The following is a 17,436-nucleotide window of genomic DNA, read 5'->3' as shown; positions in this document are numbered from 1 at the left end:
CTCACGGGGAGGGCAGATACGCAAACAGAATGGTGGATGTATAAAATCAAGCCTCTGGGGCGCCTGGGTGGCACAGCGGTTAAGCGTCTGCCTTCGGCTCAGGGCGTGATCCCAGCGTTATGGGATCGAGCCCCACATCGGGCTCCTCTGCTATGAGCCTGTTTCTTCCTCTCCCACTCCCCCTGCTTGTGTTCCCTCTCTCGCTGACTGTCTCTATCTCTGTCAAATAAATAAATAAAATCTTTAAAAAAAAAAAATCAAGCCTCCAACTGGGGATCCATCTTCATCCACATGGTTCCAGTGAAGCAATGCCAACCACGGCCAGCTTGAGGTGCCCAGTCAGAACCACGACCCCAGCACAGGCAGGGGGGCCAGGGGGAACGATGTATCACAGGACTCGGCTTTTCTACTAGACGCTGGCTCCCTGGGTGAAGCCAATGCAGGGTAGCACCAAGACACACACAACTGGTCTGTGGAGGGTTGCCAGGGGAGACGAGGACCCAGGCCTACTGGAAGCCAGCATCAGCTCCTGAACGTTTCAGCTGGTCACCAATACATGCCAACTTTTTTGGTTGCTTGGCCACTGAGTTTGGTTTCTATCACTTGCACGCAAAAGCATCCTGACTGACACAACTACAGCCCAACTCAATCCCCAGCACCCAACATGGCGGTGGTACATCAGATGTTCATTAAACATGCCCAATCCCATCCGGGTAGAGGAGGCACCACCAAAAGCTTTGGGGGAAAGGGCAAAGGCTCCAATGCCGCCCCAATGCCAAGTAGCCCAGAGCCTCCCTGCAGGCAGCACAAAGCAGAGAGGAGCCATGCTGGCTGGAGCTGGAACACAGTAGGTCCTCAGTAAATGGCAATGATAATGGCCATCATCACCACCATCACCATCACCACCCACTCACCCAAGGAGGCAGGAATGACAGGGGAGAAGGGGGCAGATCCAAATGCCCAGGGGACAGCCTGGCAGGATCACCAAGGGGGATGGGCCAGGGCAACAGGAACGGAAGGAACAGGAGCCTGGCACACCAGGGCCCCTACTGTGTCGCTGGTAACCATCATCACCACATGGGAACGTGGGTCCAGAGCTTCCACTTCTTCCCACTTTTCCTAAGAAAAAATCTAAATTTTCAAGTGAAATTTCTCAGTATTTATCATAAACCATACAGGCTGAGCAAAACATCCAGGCTCGATTTGGCCCATAAGCCTCTTTAGACCTCATAGTGAAGACAGCAGGCTTTGAACATGGGTAAGTCCAAGGCTGAAAGTTGGCCTCAGCCCGGGACAAGGCTGTGTGGCTCTAGACAGGTCACTTAACCTCTCTGGGCCTCCATCTCCCTACTCGTAGTACCTAATCTACCCCTCATGGGCTGCAATGAAGGACTCCGGCAGATGGAGCCTCAAAGGTAGCCTGGTGTCTGGAACATTAGTGAGGAACTCCATACACCCCAATACACTGGGGTAGGGGAGACGGAGGGACAGTGTGATGAGCTGGGTCTGAAACCCCCCAACATTGTCTCTGGTGGAAACTGGAGGAATCAGGGGTCTTGGGGTGGAATTAGAGAACCACAGTCCTAGAGATGGTTGGTCCATATGGCCTTCCCACTGCCAGTGCTGGGTGGCAGGAGCAGGGGGGGGAAAGCAGCTGTCACATCACTGCTCTGGGCTTCCAGGGCTGCCTCAGGTCAAATCTCAGCTCCGCCACTTACTGGCTGCATGTTTCAGCAAGTTACTTAATCTCTTCATGCCTCGGTTTCCTCCTCTGAACTATAAGGATCATGGTCGTAACGTTGCTGGAAGATGGAAGGAGTGCACGTAACAGGTGCTACCCTCAAGGACTCAGACCTGTGCCCCGCACCCTGAAAGCTCCCACTAGCGGGGCTGCTCTTGCTCTCGTTACCACTGTCGTCATCACCACTGACCCACTGGGCGCGGACACCGAGTCTCACCTCTGCCTGTAGCTCCCCCTCTGCTCTCCACACTGGTCCCTCCCGGGCCTCCTCTGGCGAGCATGTGCTGCTCCCACCCGCCGGCTCACCTGAAGGTGATGGCGTAGGAGTCGGTGCCCTCCCGCCTCCGGATCAGGAAGGCGCCGTCCCGGGGAACCCTCATGAGCATGTCCTCCGCTTCCCCGCGGCTCAGCCCGTCATAGTACCACCTGCGGCACAAGGAAAAGGGCCAAGTGAGGGGGCCCCCATGGAGGAGGAAGCACTGGGCTCTGACGATGCCTGGAATAGGGCCCCAGAAAGCACCATGGAAATTACACCGTGGGCTTCCCCACCCAAAAATGCCGCTGAAGATAGCAGTTTTTTAAAAGACCACCAAGATGTAGGTAAGACATTCCTATAGTAGGTCTGCTTGGAGCATGAAAGAATAAATTTAACTTAACTGTACCCCCACCCCCAACCCATCAGCCTGACTCAGGGCCAGCATCTGTCACTGCAGAGAAGAGAAAATCAGAGGCAGAGAACACAGGGAACAGAATTTTAGAAAGGTCCTTTTGTTTGGCTGGTCTTCGGTTACTTTTAAAGATATGAAACAGCAAATTTTAAAAGGCAACTTATACGAGTATAGACAGAAGAAAGAAAGCAACTGTAAGTTACAAGGCCTCTCAGTAATATACATTTTAGCAGACTTCTGCTTAAAAATAGCTCCCCCCCTTATTTCCAGAATTGGTTAACCCTTTGCAAGCTATAACTAATATTCATTTCACTGGATAAACAATGAAGGGGAGATCTGTACAATTACTCTTTTCTTGTTCACTTTCAGAATGAACAGGAATGAACTTGGACAAGCAGAACGATGTCACTGGGCCAAAATTCACCTCTGAAGATCAAAGCCCAAGAGCTCAGGACTGTGAAGGAGAAGTGCAGGGGGGAAGCCAAGAGAAAGAGAACACAGAGCAGAAAAAGGAAGGCAGAGTAGGTGTCTGGAAACTGTGGCCATCCTGGAGAACTGAAGAGATCCCAGGGGGCCTGGGTGAGGGGCCCCGTGGGAAGTTAGGCCCCAGCACACCCACAAGGCTGGCTTTTCTGACTGGTGAACACAGTCCGCCTGGGTGTCTGCACCCACTAAACCTGGGGCCTGAGGTCTGCTGCCCCGAGAGCACGGGCACACATACGGCTTTGACTCGTGGGGGTTGGGGTTGGGCACAGGGTCGGTGAGCCGGAGCTCGAACTCCGTGCAGCGCAGGTGCGTCTCGCGGTAGTGCTGGATGAGGGCATAGATGCTGGTGAACGTGATGTTGTCAGTCAGGAAGTACTTCATGGTCCCGCCCTCCATGGTGGAACGGATCCGGCAGTGCTGGACCCGGCCGGACCGCCTAGAGGGAGAGGGACAACATTAGCACCAAGGCTGGGCCCACTGGCCCTTCCTGCACCCGGGGCGGTAGAGAACATGCAAGGAGGGGAGGGGCATGTGGCGGGGGGAGAACTGCAGCCAGGAGCACTGAAGGGTAGGCACTATGAGTGGCCACACAGGCCTCCCTCTGCTCCTAGAACAGGCTTGGGCTTCAGCGCAGGATGGGCCTTTAGCCTGGATTCCAGAACATTCTGCCTACTTCCTCCACCTACGTCTACCTACATAACTCCTACTCTGGAGCCAGATGGCCTAGGTGTAAATCCTGACTCAGCCACTTATGTCCTAAGTGACCTTGAACAAGTGACTTGTCCTCACTAAGCTTCCACATCATCATCCTTGTGGTCCGTCCTCTCTGAGCTGTGCTGCCTGGCACATGGGAAGCGTCTTGTAGGTGTGAATTGTCATTATTACAGGTATGTTGTTACAATGTGTCTCCATTGAAACACCACTTCTTGCAGGAAGTCATCCTTGATCACTCCCACCCCCAATGTTACATCAGGCCCCATGCTCACAGACTTTTGTAACATCTAGCATTTTTTGCATCGCACATATCACAACTACATTTATAGATTGACTCCTTTTTCATTGTCTATCTCCCTGATCAGACTCTAATCTCCAACAGGACAGGGACCCTGTCTGCCTGATCGCTGCGCCCAGCACAGAGCAATCCCTCAATGAATATCCTTTAGTGAATGAAGGTACTAATGTGTGAGTGAGTGAGTGATCTCACAACAGCTCCATAAAGCCACCTTTAGAATCTCTATTTTAGAGACAAGGAAACAGAGATTGCAGGAGGTTGAGTGACTTACCCAGGGGCACCCCACCTGCTCTAGAGCCAGGAGTGGGGGGCTGGGGGGGGTGTGAGTGAGACCACACCATCCTTAGTGCAGGGTCAGATCCTGTCTTTACTTAAAATGTTGATGATACTGTGGTTCATCACAGATTTTTCATTACTTCTGATTTTTAAAAAATATTGCATTGAAATACCACTAATCTTGACTGCTCAGTGTTTTGGGCCTCACCTGCCTCAGCCCACCTCTGCCCCGCGCGGATCCCTAAATGAAGTCTGGGGTTCTGGTCTAGGCCTGAGCTTGCACAACTCGCCGCATGGCCCCCGACCTGGCCAGCTGCAAGGCAAAGGCGGCATGCCCCTACCAGAAGGACAGAGTGTAGTCGTTGGGGAAGGTCTTGCTCTCCCGCACCAGGAAGGTCCCATCCTTGCCCCCCGTCTCCGCACAGTATTCCTGCAGCAGCTTCTCGGCACTTGCCCTCTTCTCCACCTTCTTGTGGAACCACTCCTCCCCAAAGTGCAGCTCCGTAGGGGGTATATCCTGGGCCACAAAGAGAGGAGTTTCTGAAAACCTTGACCATCCCCCCTGCATGGCCAGACTGGTCCCTCTGAGCAGGCTGGCTCAGGACTGGATAGCAGACAGGCTGGCTTCAGCTTGCCCTCACCCCAAGAGGTCTGGGAAGATGGCTTCCACTGCCTTCGCTTGCCTGCCACCATGGGTGGTGGCCTCTTGGAGTCCTAAGACATGGGCTGAGGGGTCCCCAGTACAGGTTTCAACTCTACTGCACGAGGAGTCTGAGAGCCATAGAGCCCTGGAGGCTGCACGCAAGAAAGAGCACCAAAGATGGCCAGCAGCCAAAGGGGGGAGGGCAGGAAAGCTGGGGATCAGGCTGGAGGTGGGGCTGGACAGAGCCTCCAAATGCCCGCCCCTCCCACCCAGAGCACAGGCCTATCAGGCCCTTCAGAGAGCAGGAAGGACTCCCGTGAATCTCATTGGTTGGTCAACCAGCCAATCAGAGAGGAGCCAGGCAGACCTCCGTACCCAAACAGGCAGCTCCTTGGGCTGAGGATGTCGGGGCCTGTGGGCCACGCAAGAAAGGCAGGGTTGGGAGGCCGTGTCCCCTACCTGGGGCAGCTCCTCTTCTGCAGTCTGTTCAATGTCATCGCTGAACGACAGCTTGGCATCAGCGATGGCACAGTAGTGCCGAGTCCACTTCTAGAAAGGGAAACCAGCGTTAGCTCTCCCCTCAGTCTTTGCCCCATCAACTCTGGGGCCCAGGGGCCCTGCCTGGCATCACCCCAGCATGTATGAGGGACGCCCCTTTCCCACTTTCCTAGACGTTTACAGGAGTTTCATGGAACTCCACCCCCTACAAGACGTTTCTTCCAAAACATCCATTTTTGGGTTCTTTTTGCATTTTCAGGACTTTTTTTATTCACTGTGTCTATGAGTAGATAAAACTGAGTATCAAATTTCTAGTTCATATTTATTTAATTTGAAGCCTTTTATGAATGATGGGATTCTTTTCTGGGTCTCATGACAGTCTTCTATTACCTCCACTTTTTCTGACTTTCAGGATTTCTCAGCCAGTTTGTCTAAAGACTCTGCAACATCTGTGACTTAATTCTTTAAACAATTTATAATATTTCTAGGATCTAAGAACAGACATATCAAAATATATGCAAACAGATTTGCATGTTAGGTTACAGGATGTGAGAAGTGGCGTTAGCATTCAAAACGCATTCCTCTCAGCAAAATAAGGGTTCAGGTGGAACTGTCCCAGATAGAAGGTTACTAAGGAGTTAGGACAGCCAAAGGCACTGTCACATCTTGGACTGAACCCTGGACCAAAAAAAGGACATCAATGGACCAACTGGTAAAACTGGAATAAGGTCCATGAATTAATTAGTGGCACTGCACCCATGTTCACTTCCTGCTTCCAATAATCACAGTCTGGTTATGGAGGATCTTAGTACTTGGGGAAGCTGAGTGAAGGGTATATAAAAATTCTCAGTGTGCGTGTAAACGTGTAGTATGTTAGGTGGAAGATAAAGTGATTTCAAAACAAAATATTAATAATGCAGAAAAAAAGGTCAAAACGGGACTAAGACAGGAATATTCTCAGAGTTCTCTAGTAGGCCTCAGATGCACTCAAGGCTCTGAGAAGGGATGCAAGAAGACCCACCTGGTCGATGGAATCCCACATGTACAGTTCACCCTGTTGTTTGTGCTCATCTTTCTTATCCTCCATGTTGACATCCACGTCACCTCGGGGGCCCAGCTTCTTATGCTGAGGGGAAAAAAATACACGTAGCCTGTCTCCCTCAAGACCCAAGTTTAGGAGCTTTGAGCCAGCAAGCATTCATCCACATCAGCCAGCCAGCCAGCATCTATCTGCAGCATCTACCTCAGGGCCTTTGCACTGCCTGTTCTCTCTGCCTGGCTTCTCTCTCTCACTACATTCAGCTCTGTGCTCAGTGTCATGTCCTCAGATGAGCTTTTCCCAACTACTGGATCTAAAACTAGCCTCCACTCCCCCTTCCCATCCCTGTCAGTCTCTGGCCCCTGGGAGCTATTTTCCATACTCTTGGCCCTTTTGTCTGTCTTCTGTCTCCCCTGTCAAAAAATATAAGCCCCACGAGGGCAGGACTCTGTGCTGTCCCCTGTTGGATCTCCTGTGGCAGCTCAGCAGATAGTAAGTGCCTGATAAATGTTCAGTGTATCAGTGATACCACCTGCATGCCCCACATTCTCTGTCACATGCAGGGAAAGGCAGGAACAGCCAATCCAGCAGTCCAGACTGCAGGGCTGTCGACTGCACACCAGGGACACAGTTTTAGGCTGCTATATCAGCTGTGTGACCCTGGGCAGGTGGCTGCACTTCTCTGGGCCGCACACTTCTCATCGGTGAGACTAAGAAACTACAGCGACCTACATGCAGGTGGGTACTGATGCTCCCCCAGGCCAGTATTTATAAATACTTGGTTCTGGTGGCCCGATGGAGGGAGCTCAGGACTGGGAATCTGACTGGGGCTCAGACTCAGGGCCTCACTAGCTGTGCGACAACTTGTCTCGGTCTCACTCACCTCCCCTATGAAATAGGGGTAATGACAGCCAGTGAGCATGAAAGACACCCGTAAACGCTGAGGCATGATCTAAGTGTTTCCTTTTGAATGCCTTTGAATTACTTCTTACACAGGAACTAACCCCAACCTCAGCTAAGCCACCTTCTAGACCTCAGGGTCCCCATCTGGAAAGTGGGCCTGAGGCCTGCGATTTGCCACCTCTCAGAGCTGTAGGAGACTGGACTGTATTTAGTGTCACGTCGAGCCAGGCTCACAAATGCTGTTCCCGCCTGCTGGGGAAAGGAGGGAGCCACGGAGTACCACCGGGAGGCCATGGGTGCTCTGTCAGGGGCCTTCACTACTTCATACCCAAAAACAAGAGCCAGAAAAGCTCTGGGGACACACAGAGAACAGTCCCAAGAAAGCAAAGCTACAGAGAAATGCAGACTCACTGACCAGATGCCTGAGAAGCCGTGGACCCTCCCCGGCAGAGCTCCCTTGGCCTCCAGTCCTGCTTTCCCCATGCTGGAAGCTTCCCTTGGTGTCTCAGACAAAATTGCCCCAGGGTCTTAGCCAAATCCTTCAGATATGCTGGTGCTTTTACCCTGCAGGCAACCACAACCCGTCCTCTGGATGACCCTCTGAGAAAGCCCCTCACACCGGTGGTCTGGCACGCCTCTGTTGACGTGTCCGTCTCCCCACTAGACCATGACCTCCTGGCACGCAGGGATTATTCCCAGTGCATCTTGAGGGCCCGGGGACAGTCTAGGAACGTGCCACATGTTCATACCACCACACATTTATGGCTGTTATTCCCCCAATCTGAGGGCACTGCCCCCTCTCTGCCTAGTAAACACTTTTCAATCCTCCCATATGAACCTGCTACTGGTCAACAAAGTCCATCCCACTCCTTCTGCCAAGGGCTCCCCAACTGGAGACTTCACATTCAGCCCCCTCTGTGGGAGGTGTGGTCATATGACAGTTCTGACACACAGGACAGGACAGGCTGGGACACATCAAACTGACACCCTGCTTGTTTGCCAGAAATCGCGGGCCTTGGACACACTCGCGTTGCCTTTTCTTTGGGCTGGAGCTCGGACGAGCCTACAACCTACCATCACCCACATGCACGGAACAGCGCCCCAGGGCAGAGCCTCCCCCGTTTCAGTGCCAGGGACCTCCTTCGAAGTCTGGGGAAGACGATGGAGCCCTTTCTCAGAACATCATTTTTTAATGCATAGAATTATAACAAACTATATTGAAATACAGTTATTAAGATATTAAATATTTAGTAATATAAATAGATGTGCTCCCTTTTAACTTTTTATATAAGATCTACAGACCAATCTATTAACCACCATAATTTCAAAGTAGTGACGAGGACAATATTATTTTGAGATATTTGTAATAACTGTAAACATGATATGAAAATATCCATGATTTCTGCGGGTGACAAAGCCCCCAGTGGCTTGTTGCCAATATTTACAATGGAAGGAAATGTTAAGTTTTACTTACAGGTTAATAAAAATAAAGAGGCAACATTTTCCCCCAAAGTTCACATGCTACCATACCCCAGACTCTTAACTGTGGAATCTCTGGGGTCTACAGAACCCCAGCTGAAAACCCTTTCCCTGGGAGATCGTAGAACAAGGTAAGAAGATGCTGGTTCCCTTGACAGCCTTGTGGACCAGAACACAAACCTTCTAGAACACTCCCCATCAGCTAAAGAAGAAATGACCTCTTCTATGCTTTAAGCTACTGTATATCTGGTCTCTTCGTCTTAGTGATACAGATCCCCAAACATCACCCCTGTCCCTGTCATCCCTGGCTCTCGGGGGCTAATCCTCCATTTCTCCCCACAGCGCCTGGCAAGCCACCCCCTTCATCCCATTAGCACGCAAAGCCTTTGGGGGCTACTGTCCACCTCCAGTCCACGTCCATCTCGCACACTGGCTTGGGAGCTCCCGAGGGCAAGAAGGAAGCCTGTGTCAATGGAACACCCCCAGCACAGAGACCTGACTCAGACAGGGGCGTGTTGGAGGTTTGCCAGAAGAATCCACGAATGATGGTTAATACTTACGTCGCACCTGCTATGGGACCGGGGCAGTCCTCAGCGTTTTGCACACATTTTTTCACGTTATGCTCACAGCTGATGCGGTAGGCTCTGTTATTAACCTCCCAAGACCAGTGAGGACACAGAGGCACCTAGAGGTGAAATGACCTTGCCCAGGGTCACTCAGGGAGTTCAGTAAGGAGAGCAGGTGTGAGTCCAGGCAGTGGGACCAGGAGCCTGTGCTCTGAGCCACTGGCTCTCCTGGATGAATGACAGGCCGCCCCAGGCCACCTACCTTGATGATTATCCTCTCCCGCAGCTGGCTGGGCGAGGGCAGCTGGTCAGCACTGGCCTCCGTGGGCTTCATCAGCAGCTGGTCGCCAAACACCTCCTTGAACACCCTGGCCATGTGGCGCTGCTGTTCCACGCAACAGTGCTCCTCGATGGACAGGATCACCGGGAAGCTGTGTGCAGGAGGAGCCAGCTCAGCTTCACCGGTTTCCCAGCACCAGCCTCCTCCCAGCTCCAGAACCTGGGAAGGACTTGCGCTTTTGGCCTGTAGGGGGCGCCAACACTCAGCGGAAGACTTGTTGGGAGTGACCAGAGGATGGAGGCCAGGCAGGTGTACATGCATGTGTGTAAGTGTCTGTGACTGTGTGTGTGTCAGGTGTGTGTGTGTGTGTGCGCACGCGTGCGTGCGCGCGGGGGGGCATCTGTCCACCTTTCCCTTAAAGACAAACTACCAGGAAATCGGCCAACTGACCTTGAAGTGACAAATGCATGGTCTTTGATGGCCTGCACGACATCATCAAACTTGATCTTGGTGGTCCGTGTCCAGCCGTGGTAGATGATGGGCTTCCCATCAGGCCCGTCCCAGCAGTCCACTGAGGGGAGAAGTGTGCAAACTCGACGCCTGGCCGTCACTCCCCACCTCGAGAGTCCACGAGAGTCCACTGACAGCCGCCACAATGTGGCAGCTGCGAGGTTGGCCTCGGCCCCTCCGTGGCTCAGTTACTAGGACGTGGGGGCCACACCCCGTAATTCCCTTCGGGGGCCGGCAACACGAGGACCCCTGTTACCTGTGTACACGCATTACTTGTGCAGTTATGGGAAGACTCTGGTTGCTTAAAGGTCCCCAATACATTTGTCCAAAAGAAACTAGTTTCAATGTTAACTTTTTTGAAAAAAGTTTTTCTGCGAGTGGAAATAATACAGAGCAATGAGACTTTTTTTTTTTAAAGTTCATAGTAAAATATTCAACAGAACTAGATTATGTAGGCAGTGAACATATCCTCTAGCTTCAACCCCCAGACGTAAGAGGAGCAGACCGTTTCAAACTTAATTTTCTCACATTTGCTTTTTCCTGGAGCAGGGGCCATGCACCAGGCAACTGTCTGCAGGATTAAGTGCATCCGAGTCTGATGGCCTGAGGACTGTGTCTGATAAAACCAGAGCCCACGTCAGTGCTCTGCGCCCTCACTCAGCCCTGTACACCTGCACGCCTTTGGTGGTACGGCCAGGCCGGGAGGAAGCAGCGGGCCCCCGAGCGTGTCCAGGAGCCTGGATCGGCTGTGCTGGAGTGTCTGTGAGCGACTATGGAAGAACAGTCAGGGTGGCATCCATGGCCGGGACAGCTGCTTAAACATAAAGGGCTCCAGCCTTCCTCAGAAAACAGCCCAGAGGGAAGGAAGTGGAAGGAGAAAAGCAGCGTAACGAAGCCATCCTTGGTCCTGGCCTCCCAGCCCTGCCACTACATCGGGACATTCTCTAGATGCCCAAACACACTGCCCCAGGGTGTCTGATTCCAGCCCAGCAAGACTTGACACCACTCCTTGTCCTAGGGGGAGATCTTCCAGGGAAAGGTCCCTGGCAGTTGGTGGCCACATCCCTGCCCCCAGATTCTACGGGCACCTGGGTCTTCCCTTGGCCTGTCCCACTCATGCCCACGACTCGGGCCTTTCAGACAACAAAAGCATCGAGCAGCTACATGGCAGACCTCAATTCCCCGTAAGGGTCCTCTCCACTGGGAAAACGGTACTCACGCTCAATGCAGCGACAGCCCATCCGCAGGCAGCGGACGTACGCTTCCGTAGATGACTCGCTCCGCAGTTGGTCACCGGTGAGGTACCTGAGGGATGGGGGGGTGGGTAGCCATGGGGGGGCAGGCCTGCACCTTGGGGCATCTTGGGGAACTTCTCAGCCCAAGTGCCCAACATCTTGAATTCTTTGTGTCTAGAAAGATCCATGGTTAGGATCTGGGCCAGACACAAGCAATTGTGCGGCCATACCAGTCAGGAGCCTTAGGCTCAGGCCACTATCGTAGGATGTGGACAACGCCACACTGGCGATCTAAGGGAAGGGTCTAGACGGTGTGTTCTTTGGAGGAACACTAGGTCAAAGGGTATCAGGAGTGAAACTGACATGTGGCAATCAATTAATGACCCTACTGCCCCCCACTCCTCCCACCGTGGTGCCCACTAGGCCCTTAGTCCAATGATGGGCCACCATCTGCGTACCAGGGTCACAGGCCAGGCACAGGTATTGAACAACTATCGCTGGAATTCACTATGCTTTGAACCATGTCCACCAAAACAGACATAAAAATGCATATTGTATGTACTTTCCTCCTCTCCATCTCCTCACCCCCCCCACCTTTTAAGATTTCATGTTCCTTCACTATCCTCTGGGTTTGGTAGAATTCAACCCTCTAAGCCAACGGCCATGGTGGTAAAGAGAGAACCATGCAATCAATTTGCCCCTGAAAAAGACATCACCTTCCGAAATGCTGACTCCTGCCAGCAGTGACGCTTGGGAAGGTGCCCATCTGCTACTCTCCAGATGCCCAGGCCCCAAGACTTTCACCTTTCACCTTAAAAGCAGACTAAATCGCAGAACCTGAGTGCAACACCCACTTCTCCCTTCCAATCTACTCTCTCTTTTGCGATGAGGATAATCTTCCAAAAATGTAAATGTGAATGTGCTGCTCTCTGGCTTCAAAGCCATCAGTAGTTCCACTCAAGGTTCCACTCAAGCAGAACTGCTGTCCTCTCCTGCCACTCACCCTCCTGGATTCTACAGTCTAATCTTAACAGACCCCCCCAGTTCCTCCTGCCCCCGGACCTTTGCAAGTGCTGTTCCTCCTTGCCTCACCACCTGTTCTTCTCTCATCAAGTCCTATTCATCCTTGAATCAAAGGGGGCCTTTTGGGGCACCTGGGTGGCTCAGTCAGTTGGGTGTACGACTCTTGATTTTGGCTCTGAACTTAGGGTCCCAGCATTGGGCCCTGCATGGGGCTCTGCACTTGGCAGGGAGTCTGCTTATCTTGGTCATTCTCTGCCCCTCCCCCAGCTCATGGGCTTGCACTCTCACTCCCTCCAAAATAGATAAATAAATCTTTAAAACAAAACAAAGCAGGCCTTTTCCCCTCCAAGTACACGAGGACAGGGCTGCGCCTGCTCCCTTCCCTGCTGTATCCCCAGCACCCAGCAAGCACAGGGCAGACACTCAGTATCAGTTCAATAACTCATCCAGTTGCTTTGCTGTGGCTGCCAAAAGATATCCGTGAAAACCAACTTTGCCAACTTGCTTTTTAGGGTCATAAAAAAAGATTATTGCAAATATCAACTGGGAAAAGGAGGTGCATTCCCATGCCCCTTCCAGAAGCTTTTGCATGTTCTAGTCTGAGCAGTGTGGCCCTGCATCCCGCCCGCCCCCACACGCTTCACCAGAGCCGGNGGGCCCCCCCCCCCCGCCCTTCAGCCGCCCAGCCCATCACAGGCTCACCGAGAAACTCACGTGTTATGCGAAGAGGAGATCCAGTAATGCGACAAGGGGTTGTTCATGTCCTGCATGTCCACCACGTCGTACTTCTCATCCCAGATGCTGTTCTCCCGCGAGAACAGGTATGTGAGGAACTAGCAGAGTCACAGAGACCAGATCGTCAGGAGGGTGATGAGGACAGGTGGGGCCTGGATCTTTCTGGTCTTGGCCAACACACAGAGATGGCAGCTCTGATATGAGCTCAGAAGACAGTCTCCTGGCCTCAGGTACCCAAATTTGTACCGCAGAACGCTCAGATTGCAAGAAGATGTACGGACACATTTTTCACTCACCTGGCTGATGTTTCCCTTTGTAACGTGTATCCTGAAAGAGCTGACACTACGAGCGTACGTGCCTGCCGTGTGTAAGTTATAAGGCATAATAATACCATGAACATTTGTGAGCCTACCACCCAGTGTAAAGCAAAAGGACAGCACCAGTATCCTAACATCGAAAAGGCAGGAAATTTCCCACCCCAATTCCTCACTAATTAAAAAAAAAAAATCAGATTGAGCGGCACAGGGCTACACGCTGCTGTCTGGGAACAGCCTTACACGAGGCAGGAGCACCCCAGTTCTCCTCTCGGCCCCACCTCTCCTGCTGCTTCACCCAGGGCAGATGCAGGAGCCCCACCACCCTTCACATCTGGTCACTGTCAGTGTGGCTGTTAGATGCTCCCTGGTGGCAGACATCCTCTGGTGGGGAAAGCAAAGAACCCACCCAGGACACACAGCCCAGTAGAGAAGAATGAGAAAACAAAAGGGTATAATTCAGAACCTAGAAGAAAACCAGCTCTCAATCAACAAAGTCAGTCCAGCGGCAGATGACAGCAAAACCCTCCAAGGGAACAGAATGGGAAAAATAAACTCCAGAGGTCACAGATGTGATTCAAAAAATCAAGCTGAGTCAACAAGGAGCCCACTCACCTCATCGACAAATAAGAAGGGCTCAGCAGTTTCCCTCACGGTGTCGTGGATAAACTTAGTCATCCGCTCACGGACTTTGGTCAGATCCTGAGCCCAAAGCTCCTTAGAAGGACAGAAAGAACAAGAAATCATCAGAAAGACGGCTGGCAAAATCCTTCATCTCTCAGGATCATCAAAGACCAAAATATCAACCTATTTCAGATGCATCTGCTATCAAGCGCTACATATCACACATTTTCACAAACATTTTTCTTTTTTTTTTTTTAAAGATTTTATTTATTTATTCGACAGACATAGAGACAGCCAGCGAGAGAGGGAACACAAGCAGGGGGAGTGGGAGAGGAAGAAGCAAGGCTCATAGCAGAGGAGCCTGATGTGGGACTCGATCCCATAACGCCAGGATCACGCCCTGAGCTGAAGGCAGATGCTTAACCGCTGTGCCACCCAGGTGCCCTCACAAACATTTTTCTATAAAGGACCAGAGGGTTAAATATTTTAGGCTTTGGGTCACAACCATTCAATTCTGCTCCCATACTGCAAAAGGGGTCATAGGCAATACATACACAAATGGGCATGGCTGTGTTCCAATAAAACTTTATTTACAAAAACAAGTGGAGGGCCACATTTTGCCGACTCCTGCCCTATGCCAGCTCTTTACATTATTAGCGTGAAGAGGCCGGCAAGCGCAATTATGTCAGACTGCCAGGGTTGCTCACTTGGCTGACGCTGGCAAGTTACATACCCTCCCTGTGCATCCTCATTTATCACATGAGAATACTACCGAGATGGGATGAGGTATGGATTTAACACAGTATCTGGTACTGGCAGCTGGCGCAAACAATCCTCCTTGTATGGCCGCCTCGGTTGGTCCATGCCACTCTGCAGTCATACATTGTCATTTGAAAAAGGAGGAAACAGAGGCTCAGGATGTCACATGACAACCCCAAGTTCACACAACTAGTAAGGAGCAGAGTGACGGCTCCATAAACTGACACGGAATGTGTCCTCCCTTCAAAGAGTTGGCCAAGTAATGCCACTCTCAGAGGCCTGGGAATGTCCAAGACACACACTTAGCGGTTCAAGAACAGCTTCTGCTCAGAAATGCAGAAGCCCATTAGAAAAAGAATACACAAGATGAAGTAACTCTACTGTTTTCCTTTCTGATCCCTAAAAGCCCACGTAGTCAGAGGCAAAAAGATGCAACATGACCCACAGAGTCACCTTTGATGAATGTTATACGGGTTCGAATGTTCTAAAAGCTCTGTCTTTCGGGATAATAAAAGCAAATGTGCTACCAGATACGTGTGGGGCTGGATGGGAAAGGTCAGACCAGGAGGTCTGAAACACACAAAGGCACAAGGACAGATACAAATGAGGTGGTAAGAAATGGCCTTGGTGGCGCGTGGGTGGCAAAGCCACACTGAGCCTCTGCTGTTGACAGTTGCAAATCCACTGGGTAGGGACACAAAACAGCCAGGAGGCTGGGGCACAGCCAGCTCATCGGCCTACGAGGTGTTACCATTTTGAATACGAGAACACGCAACTCAGGTGGGAGGCTACTCGATGCCAACACCTCCCAGCCCTCCCAGCGCCACCCCCCCAAAGCCAGGGGCTTCCTCCTTCCTTCTCCTACGAAGACTTTGCATTTATTAACAAGCACAGGTGCTCACCTGGTGTCCCCTGGGACTAGCCTGGCTGGGAATAAAGAAACCTTCGGCCTAAAGGAGCTTAAAAATACCAATACTCTGGGGGTTAAAAAAAGAAAAAAAAGAAAGTATCTGTTTGGTGTGAGGTAATGTGCCAGGCAGCTATGTAATGAGAATGATGAGAAGAGCAAAGGAGGGGAACACTGACGGGAGTCAGCACTGGGCAGGGGCTCATGCCAGACTCCATGGTAAACCTTTGCCCCAAAGTGGCTCATTTTGAACTCCCACAACCCCAGAAGGTACGTATTACTCTCCATGTTATGTAAGCGGAGAAACTGAGGCTTTGGGTCATTAAATACCAAGACCCAACAATGAGCCCGAGACCAACACAGGCACATCACTTCTGGACTCTTCCTCTCACCTGCACCCCCACCCCCCGCCGCCCCAGGGCTGGGCTGTGGCACATTTAATTAGTCCTCCAGTGGGAACTTTGAGGTTAGTTCCGAGTTTTCATTTCCGTTAAGGATTCTCCCATTACTACCTTAGGATAAGTTCCTAGAAGGGCAATTATTTAATCAAAGTATATAAACCTTTCCCCCAAAGTCTTTGTTTTAATTACGTGTTGCCGGGACGCCTGGGGGGGCTCAGTAGGTGAAGCATCTGCCTTCAGCTCAGGTCATGAACCCAGAGTTCTGGGATTGAGTCCCTCATTGGGCTCCCTGCTCAACAGGGAGACTGCTTCTCCCTCTGCCCCTCCCCCCACTTATGTGTGCATACGCACTCTCTCACTCTGACAAATAAATAAAATCTTAAAAAAAAAAAAAAAAGGGAAAAAAGAAAAGCATGAGCTCCTTTCTCTGCTTTAAGCTGCTGGGAGCACGGTGCCCAGCATGTAAGGTGCCCAGACAGTGCATGAGCCCCTTCAGTGCACCCCACTTCAGCTCTCATCTCAGGGGGAGCAAACGAGCCCTCTCTTGGTCACTCTGGTTCAAGCCCACATGGGGAAAGCAATGGCCTCTCCCTGTCCTCGGTCCCCACTCATCAGGCACCGCAGCGGCTACCACCTTCGTCTGGGCCTCCGTGTGGCTGGCCTGGTGCAAAGCGTGTGTCTCTGTTCATTATTTTCTCTACAATCCATGAAAACTGAATGTGTGATAAGCACTGGGTGACATTAAGAAGTTAGTGTCAGCGGGAGAACAGGACTACTGGGGTTATGTTTCATTTAAAAAAAAAAAAAAAAAAGTCCGTATCTATAAAACAGACATACTGAGGCGTTTACAAATGAAATGAAACACAGTCTGGGGTTTGCTTTAGAATATTCCAGCAAAGAAATGGAGAAGAAGGGGTAGGGAAGGAAGGCACACAGGTGTGGAGATGGAGGACAGTTGAAATAAAATTGAAAACATGTTCATAATTTCTTTGAGTGATGGGTACACGGTGATCCATGATGCCAGCCTGTCCACTTCTGTCTGTGTCTGAGATGTTCTGCAATGTGGAGTTTTTGGAGAAGTAAATGAACTGAATATTGCTGTGAACCTAAAATGGCTCTAAAAAAATAAAGTCTGTTAAAAAAAAAAAAAAACAACCAAACCCAAAAATTAAAGAAGGAGGAAAAGAAGTAAAGACAACTCCAGTGAAATAGATAAGAAAAACTTAAGGGGCGCCTGGGTGGCACAGCGGTTAAGCATCTGCCTTCAGCTCAGGGCGTGATCCCGGCGTTATGGGATCGAGCCCCGTCAGGCTCCTCAGCTATGAGCCTGCTTCTTC

The 17,436-nt window shown here is 51.2% G+C and overlaps 1 protein-coding gene across 2 annotated transcripts in view; it reads right to left on the bottom strand.

Annotated features, from left to right (window-relative positions):
• PLCG2 (phospholipase C gamma 2) overlaps positions 1–17,436 on the bottom strand; it is a 144,539-nt gene that overhangs the window by 47,297 nt on the left and 79,806 nt on the right. For both annotated transcript variants that reach the window (XM_034639448.1, XM_034639447.1), the window contains 10 exons: positions 14,024–14,125; positions 13,074–13,192; positions 11,321–11,406; positions 10,042–10,162; positions 9,574–9,742; positions 6,346–6,450; positions 5,286–5,375; positions 4,525–4,700; positions 3,131–3,331; positions 2,048–2,167 (listed from right to left, as the gene is read on the bottom strand). In XM_034639448.1, coding sequence (XP_034495339.1) covers positions 2,048–2,167; positions 3,131–3,331; positions 4,525–4,700; positions 5,286–5,375; positions 6,346–6,450; positions 9,574–9,742; positions 10,042–10,162; positions 11,321–11,406; positions 13,074–13,192; positions 14,024–14,125 — 1,289 coding nt within the window. The remainder of the gene's footprint in view (positions 1–2,047; positions 2,168–3,130; positions 3,332–4,524; positions 4,701–5,285; positions 5,376–6,345; positions 6,451–9,573; positions 9,743–10,041; positions 10,163–11,320; positions 11,407–13,073; positions 13,193–14,023; positions 14,126–17,436) is intronic.

The sequence above is a fragment of the Ailuropoda melanoleuca genome, chromosome 12 (assembly GCF_002007445.2).
Source record: "Ailuropoda melanoleuca isolate Jingjing chromosome 12, ASM200744v2, whole genome shotgun sequence".
Taxonomy (NCBI): Eukaryota; Metazoa; Chordata; class Mammalia; order Carnivora; family Ursidae; genus Ailuropoda; species Ailuropoda melanoleuca.
The sequence above is the reverse complement of the archived record's forward strand: the minus strand, read 5'-3'. Positions and strand labels throughout refer to the sequence as shown.